Raw genomic sequence first — 7,191 nt, 5'->3', positions numbered from 1 at the left:
AAAAAAAAAAAAAAAAAAAAAAAAGAAAGTGTCCTTGTTTCCTTGTTGACTGATACCTTCTGTGGCATTGCCTTTTTACCTGGTATGGTTAAAAAAAAAAAATAGCAGAGGCTGGATTTGGGGAGTTGTCTGCTTTGAGGATAAGGATTGTTGTTTGGGGTGTGTTTTGAAATGCTTGATGTCATTGAGTAACCACGTTGCCTGTCATCAAGAGGCTCGTGGTCTAATTGGCCTCCTCCTTCTAGGCCTATAGGTTGCAGTCTCAGCCTCGTGGCCTGGCACTGGTGTTGAGTAATGTGCACTTCACTGGAGAGAAAGACCTGGAATTTCGCTCTGGAGGGGATGTGGACCACAGTACTCTAGTCACCCTCTTCAAGCTTTTGGGATATAATGTCCATGTTCTACATGACCAGACTGCACAGGTACCTGCGGCTGGAAAGGCTGGCGTGTGAATCTGGTGGGCTGTACTTTGGGCTGGGTGCTTCTGTTCCTCTGGGCCTCCTGGATGTTTCTCACTCACTCTGTTTGCTGCTTCCTACAATCTAGTGAAAAGAAGTAGAGTTAGCCAGTTGCCTGGACATTGCTGTCTTAAGGTAGCTGTGCTTTCATGGAGTTCCATAGTTCAGGGTTGGGTTCCCACATTTATGTGTTCAGAAACTTAACTCCTAGTCACTCAGGAAGTGATGCAACACCGAGATCCTCCCAAACAAACTCCAAAAGGGTATTTATAAATCAGGCCACACAGCCAAATTTACTTCACAGTTGATACCGTTACTTAAGATCCCAATTATTGTTTAAAGCATTATTTTTGGCAGATTCAGTTCTTTTCAAGTAGAAGAATATATGCAGATGCTGTTCAGTGGTCGTCTGATTAAGTCACTGCTGGATTATTTTAGGGAAGGTTGCTTGTTCTTGCGTCATAAGCATTTTGTTGTGGGCTGTTCCTTATTGACTTGTTTCTGAGCTTCTCTGGTGACTTCACTTATTTTAAGATTTATATTTTGAAATTGATAATGACCTATTTGTATACTATTCTGAACTGCTTTTGTTCTGTAATTGTATGTTCTTAAACTTGGTCTTTGGGCTTAGGGAGGTATAATTTAAGGTTCTGAGCCATGATGAGGCAGGAGAATCAGAAATTAGAGTTTAAGACCAGTCTTTCATAGTAAGTTGAAGGGTGGCTGGGACTACGTGAGACCCTGTCTAAAAAAAAATCCCTTTGGCCCCTTGAGGTAGAGATCCTGGTTTTGTGTTGACAGTTTGTTGTGGTCATCTTGGCTATCCCACTTCTATGAGAATTATGTATTTACTACACTTTGGGTGTGGCCAGTTTCATCTCTAGGTATCTCAGTGCCATTCTTGACGTGATGCTCTTGCCAGCTTGCCCATAATTGCCTGTTTAAAATAGATCCATTCTTGCTTCAAAGCCAAGGCTGGGAGTTGAGATCGTGGCTCAGTGGTTGGAGCAATTGCCTAGCAGGTGCAAAGCCCTGAATTTAGTCCCCTACACCAGGAAAAACAGAAGTCATAGCTGGAACATTTTTGTTTTCCCCGCCATCAAAGGGACTGAATGAAGTAAGTAGCTTGTCCACCTCTGCTGCTTTTGAGGGAGTTGTAAGGTCATCTAGCCAGATTTCTGCTGTATGTTTTCTAAGAGTATGGTTTGTCTGTTTCTTATAAACTTCTAGGAAACTGTTTTGTCATGGTCTTCTAAATAGTGTGTTTGGCAGTAGATCTTAGATGCCTAATAAAGGTTTCAGTACTGTGTCACGAATACAGTTGAATACTGCTGTGTTTTCGAGACATTCAGGAGACTTTGTGAGACCATAAAGTACTTTTTATAGGCCAGTTCCATTTAAGCTGTATCTAAGGCAGATTCAAGGGCTTCTAAATTCTCATTCCCATGTTTTTCTGTCACTTGAGTTGCAGTGAAGCTAAATTTTGAGCACCTTGTAATTTGACACGCACAAATTTAATGTTCTGAATTCGAGCATAGATAATGAGTGAGCTCTCAGCATCATTTTGTTCCTCTATCACTAATAGAGCTGGAGCTTCTGTTCTTACAGGAGGTGAAAGTAAAAACCACAGGAGTCGATGAGGTCAGAAAAGTAGTCAGAGCAGGTGGAACTGACAGGCTCCTAAGGGAGACAGCCTAGGCAGAAGGGGCAGTGTGTAGATGATGCGGACGTGATAATCCAGGGAATGCCGTGAATATCGTACTTTGTTGCATTGGGAATGTGCAGAATGCCCTCTTCTGTATGGCATCTTTAAAGACTGCCTTTTTATTATATGATTATGTGGCAAGCAGAGAAACAGTACCAAGAAATCCAAGATCCTCTTTTTTATCATTATCAATCCTTTTTGACTAGTGATAATTCCCTTCAAATATAAAATAGTATAGTTAATTGTAGAGAATCTTTTTCTGCTGTTGGTACTGAAGAGAACACTAGTGTTTTTACCTCATTTATATATTCAGTGTCTCATCACGTGTGCATTGACTCTTGAATCACAGTTTAGCATATTAGGAAATGAAGGTGTATTCTAAAGTGGGAAGCTTTACTCTTACCCTATGCTATTGCTTTTAAATTTGCGTTTGGGTTACAGATGGCTCAGAGAATATAAGGATATTGTATGGGTTATCCCTGGAAAATAGCAACTTTCTATATAGTTTTGCATTTATTTATAGATGGTATACTCTTTATCTGGCCTCCAGCCCCCAGCTAAAACATACCCAAGAACTACAAACCCTGCTATTTATAGAACTACTATACTTTTATAAAAAATAAATCTACAGATTGTATTTTAAGGTATGTCACTTATAGAACAATCCACCCAAATAACTAATCTACATTTGTTGAATGGTTTGTTTTACATTCAGTTACAAAGTTGTGCTCCTTTTTATTGATATAATCAGCAAATTTAAAATGACCATATATATAGTATAAATTATATATGTGTAGTTTTTATTACATTCTTCAAGCAAAATTAAGTTTAACTAGACTCTGTAGAGCACTCATAGTTACTCAAAATTATATATTTTATAAACAAATACTATGTTATGACTTGATTTTGTTTATCCAGAAAAATCTCTGCTTTCTTACCAAAACTAATTTCACAATCTCCAATTATTTTACAATGTATTTAAGCAGAAATATCCAAACAGGCCAGGTATGATAATGAGTGCTTGTAATCCCTGCACTAGTTTAGCAGACAGGCAGGGGGATTGAGAGTTCAGAGCCAGTATGTGCTGCATAATAAACTCTGGGTTAGCTTGAGCCAGGCCCTATAGGGAGAACTGGCTCTTGAATGTTGGCACTTAACCTTCATCTTCCCTTTGTCTTCAGCACCTTCTGTTTAACCTGTGTGAATCCTGTTTGAGAGTTTCCTGAGGAAGAAAGGCTATACAAAACTTGGTTGGGAGAAAAATCTAGCACACTGCGGTATTCCTTAATTGAGAATTTGCATTTAGCATTGTCCCTTTGGAAGCTTAGTTTGGATGTTTGGGGGGATATGCAAATAGCTTCTTAAAGGTGTAAATTAGAAAGCTGTAAAGAGGTCCTTGGCTAAGGAAAGGGGTCTCAGTGCTGATAGGCTGAGCCCCCTGCAGCTGGAAAGGCTGAAGTCGTCCTTAGAGTGCTGCTGCCTTCTCTCTAGGAACCTGAGTGAACTCACTCCCCTCAGTCCACAGCAGGGTGCTGTCTTTAAAAATGTCCCCACACACACACACCCCACACCCCCCCTGCCGCCCCACCCCACTTCCAAGCAGATAGATTAGCAACTCTTTTTTTTGTTTGTTTTTGTTTTGTAATAACAATAACCCTGGTTGTCCTAGAGCTTACTCTGTAGACCAGGCTGGCACAGAGATCTTCTTGCCTCTGCCTCCAGAGTACTGGAATTAAAGGTATATACTACTATGCCCTGGCTTTGATTGGCAACTCTTAAACTTTGAAATTCCAGAATAGGTGAGAAGGTTTATGAAACAATTTGCTGACGCTCACAGCCTTTAACATTTTGCAGCAATTCTGAGTGCTGCTGCAGTCGGTGCTTTGAAAAACCACACCTTTAGGAACTCCAAAACACACGCACCTGAGCTGCTTATTGAGAGTGTAAGATTGTGTGCGGTGATTCTCTGCTAGGAACAAATTCATAATATTTCCTTCATATCATAATAAGATGAACTGACAAAGTGACTTTTTTTTTAATGTGTATGTATTTGTGTTTACATGTGTTTAGGTGTATGTATATGTGCATGCTAATGTGTGTGTAGGGATCCTAGGGTTGATATCAGGAATCTGGTTACTTTCTACCTTGTTGAAGCAAGGTCTCAGTTGAACCCAGAGCTTTTTCAGTGTGACTAATAGCTAGCCAGCTGCCTCTAGGAATTCCCCATGTCTGCCTTCCAGGTGTTAGAATTACAGGCAAGCCCTATGCCCATCCAGTATTACTCATGTTCTGGGATACAAGCTATGAGCCTCGTAATGGCAAGCACCCTACCAACTAAGCTGTCCCCACACACCGTGTAGCTTCTTTAAAATTTCACTTTAATGCAGGAGTTCTTTACTATTTCTGTGAACCTGTGACTTCATATTTAGAGTTTGATGTCTGAAGTCATGTGCATTTTTCTTGTGAGTGCATGATTTTCTTTAGCCTTTCAAAGGGTGTGTACTTTTCAGTGATCATAGGAATATACAGAAAAACACTTTTGTCTTCTTTCAAACAAGCCAGGGGTTAATGTCTGTGTTGATGCTGACTGCAGTGAACAATGCTAGCAGGTGTCTCCATCTTCTATCTAGGAAATGCAAGAGAAACTTCAGAATTTTGCACAGTTACCTGCACACCGGGTCACAGACTCCTGCATAGTGGCACTCCTCTCACATGGTGTGGAAGGTGGCATCTATGGTGTGGATGGCAAACTGCTTCAGGTGTGTATAATTTTGTGAAAGCTGAGCATTGAAAAATAGGTCATTCTGCCTGCCTGTCCATCTCTATTAGCTACATCTCCTTTACTGTGACCACATACCTGACAAGCTGCCTAAAGGAAGATGTATTTTAGCTCATGGTTTGAAGGGATACAGTCCATGGCAATGAGGACATAATGCACTTTGTTAATCGCGTATGCTGAATATTTAGAACTGCTAGATATGGAACATCTTTCGTGGTTTTCAGAGTTGATTTTTTATTGTATAATCAATGCTAAGAACACTGTTTCACATGAATACATAGCATAAAATGGTAGATACCTGTTTTGAACTGTTAAGAGAAATTGTTGGAAAAGCTGTCCCAATTCCAAATCAAAATTCATTTAATATTATTTATGAAACTCAATCCAGCAATTCAAACAGCAATTTTTAAAATCAAATATTCTAACAGTACAATCCAAAGATTCTAGTCTTATAATATGTCTGTACTGACCAGTGATGGTAGAAAAATACTAAAAGTCCATTTTCTATAGTTAGACCTTTATGCTTCTATAAAGAGGAAACTTTGTATGTCCAGTAAAGACACTGGAGACACCTAAGCCAAGCATTTAAGGCAGCTTTGCTCGCACATGCAGTGCATCGTGTCTGTGTTACATGTTCAGAACTAAGGCTGAAATGATGTGAACACCAATAAGCACTAAACACTCTAGTTTTGTTATGCATTTGATTTTGAATGACCTGATGGCCATTATTTATGCAGAAATCTTTTGATAAATCTTTTGACAACTCCTACATTTAGATCTCATGAATTCGCGACCTATATTTTAAGTAACTGGTCTAGGGGCTAGAGAGATAGCTCAGCAGTTAGGAGTCCTTGCTGCTCTTGTAGAGGACCCAGGTTCCGTTCCCGGTACCAACTCAACAGCTTCTCCAGTTCTAGAATATCCAATACGCTTTAGCTTCTCTGGGCATCTGCACTCACATGGTACATACAAACCAGTGCAGACACATACACATAAGTAAAAATAATCAAATTTTAAAAGAAAAAAGAAACTGTGTTTTGATGATCTTAAGTCCTGTCATAAGACACCCAAACACATGACTTAAACCATAACCTGTTTCTCTGAAGATTTAATGGGCATCTCATGGCGAACAATACATCTCCAAGAATCTCCTAAGATTTAACTGTTTCAACACTGTTCAACAGTATAAGCGTAAACTATTGTGGAACTGGGGGTAAAATTACAAACAAGCAGTGGCAGGTAACCAGTTCTGTTCCAAAAAGAAAAGGGATGGGGTCACAATAAGGAAAGTGGATGAAAGCAAGACTGAGCTCTCCTGAGTGAATGCCAGACCTCAGAGCTCCATGTTCAGCCTCTCGGGTTCCTTATTGTATCGTTTGCTCCAACTAAAGTGATAAACTTGCCCTTCCAGCTCTAGTTTGTGGCTTATATGGGCTCTTTGGGCCCTGCTTCTGTAGGTGCCAACAGTTTTCCTTAGCAAAAGCCTCAAGTTTCTGGTTTCCCTATTATGTGGGCTCTCCATATACAACTTATATTTCACCTTAATTTTTCAACTACTCAGGAGTTCCATACAGGTACCCAGTCCTGCCGAGACTACACATTGCCTAGCTTCGGTGGCTCTTCTGGTACCTTGATGCAAGCGTCTATGATTTCACCTCACTCTGCTGCCAGCTTGAGATGTAGCTTGAACTATTGCTACAGAAGCCTCTGCTTTTTTAACTGAACCTTAGAAAATACTTCCCTGGGTAACCTTTATCCAGCAGGGTACCCCTAAGGACTATTTTTTTCAGGTGTTCTCCTTTGTGTGAGTTTGTGCTGTCAGCCTTGGGATTCTCTTGGCTGAGAAAAGGCACCTTTTCTATTGTGCAATGCAGAGTTCAGTTTTGCGTCAATGACTCTAACAAAACTCTTCTCCCAGATGTCTAGCACTGGGTTTCATTGTCCTTGATTGAGGACCTTTGACATTGAGAGTCCAAGGCATTCTAGTGAAAAATAAAAGAACTGCCACCCCGTCCTTAACTTTATCCAAACTCAAGAGCCTTTCTTCATAAAACTTCATTTTTATATCTTTATGCTGTACACTTCACTCACTATAAATGTGGGTAAATTTAGTGAGCAATAACCATGTCACATAGGCTGAATGTTAAGCTAAAATGTGCAAATTAGTCAAGTTATTTTAAATTCAGCCTCAAGTTTTCAGAATATCAACAGACTGCATTCATATTTCACACCACAGCAGAACACAAGCT

General features: G+C 40.0%; 1 protein-coding gene across 3 annotated transcripts in view; it reads left to right on the top strand.

Annotated features, from left to right (window-relative positions):
- The window catches only part of Casp2 (caspase 2), an 18,235-nt gene that overhangs the window by 4,165 nt on the left and 6,879 nt on the right, over positions 1-7,191 (top strand). For all 3 annotated transcript variants that reach the window (XR_003378407.1, XM_005363826.3, XM_013352477.1), the window contains exons 6-7: positions 246-422; positions 4,794-4,922. Coding sequence is in view for 2 of the 3 variants with exons in the window: in XM_005363826.3 (XP_005363883.1) it covers positions 246-422; positions 4,794-4,922 (306 nt within the window). In the remaining variant the exon portion in view is untranslated. The remainder of the gene's footprint in view (positions 1-245; positions 423-4,793; positions 4,923-7,191) is intronic.

The sequence above is a fragment of the Microtus ochrogaster genome, linkage group LG12 (genome assembly GCF_000317375.1).
Source record: "Microtus ochrogaster isolate Prairie Vole_2 linkage group LG12, MicOch1.0, whole genome shotgun sequence".
In the NCBI taxonomy this organism is placed as follows: domain Eukaryota; kingdom Metazoa; phylum Chordata; class Mammalia; order Rodentia; family Cricetidae; genus Microtus; species Microtus ochrogaster.
The sequence above is the reverse complement of the archived record's forward strand: the minus strand, read 5'-3'. Positions and strand labels throughout refer to the sequence as shown.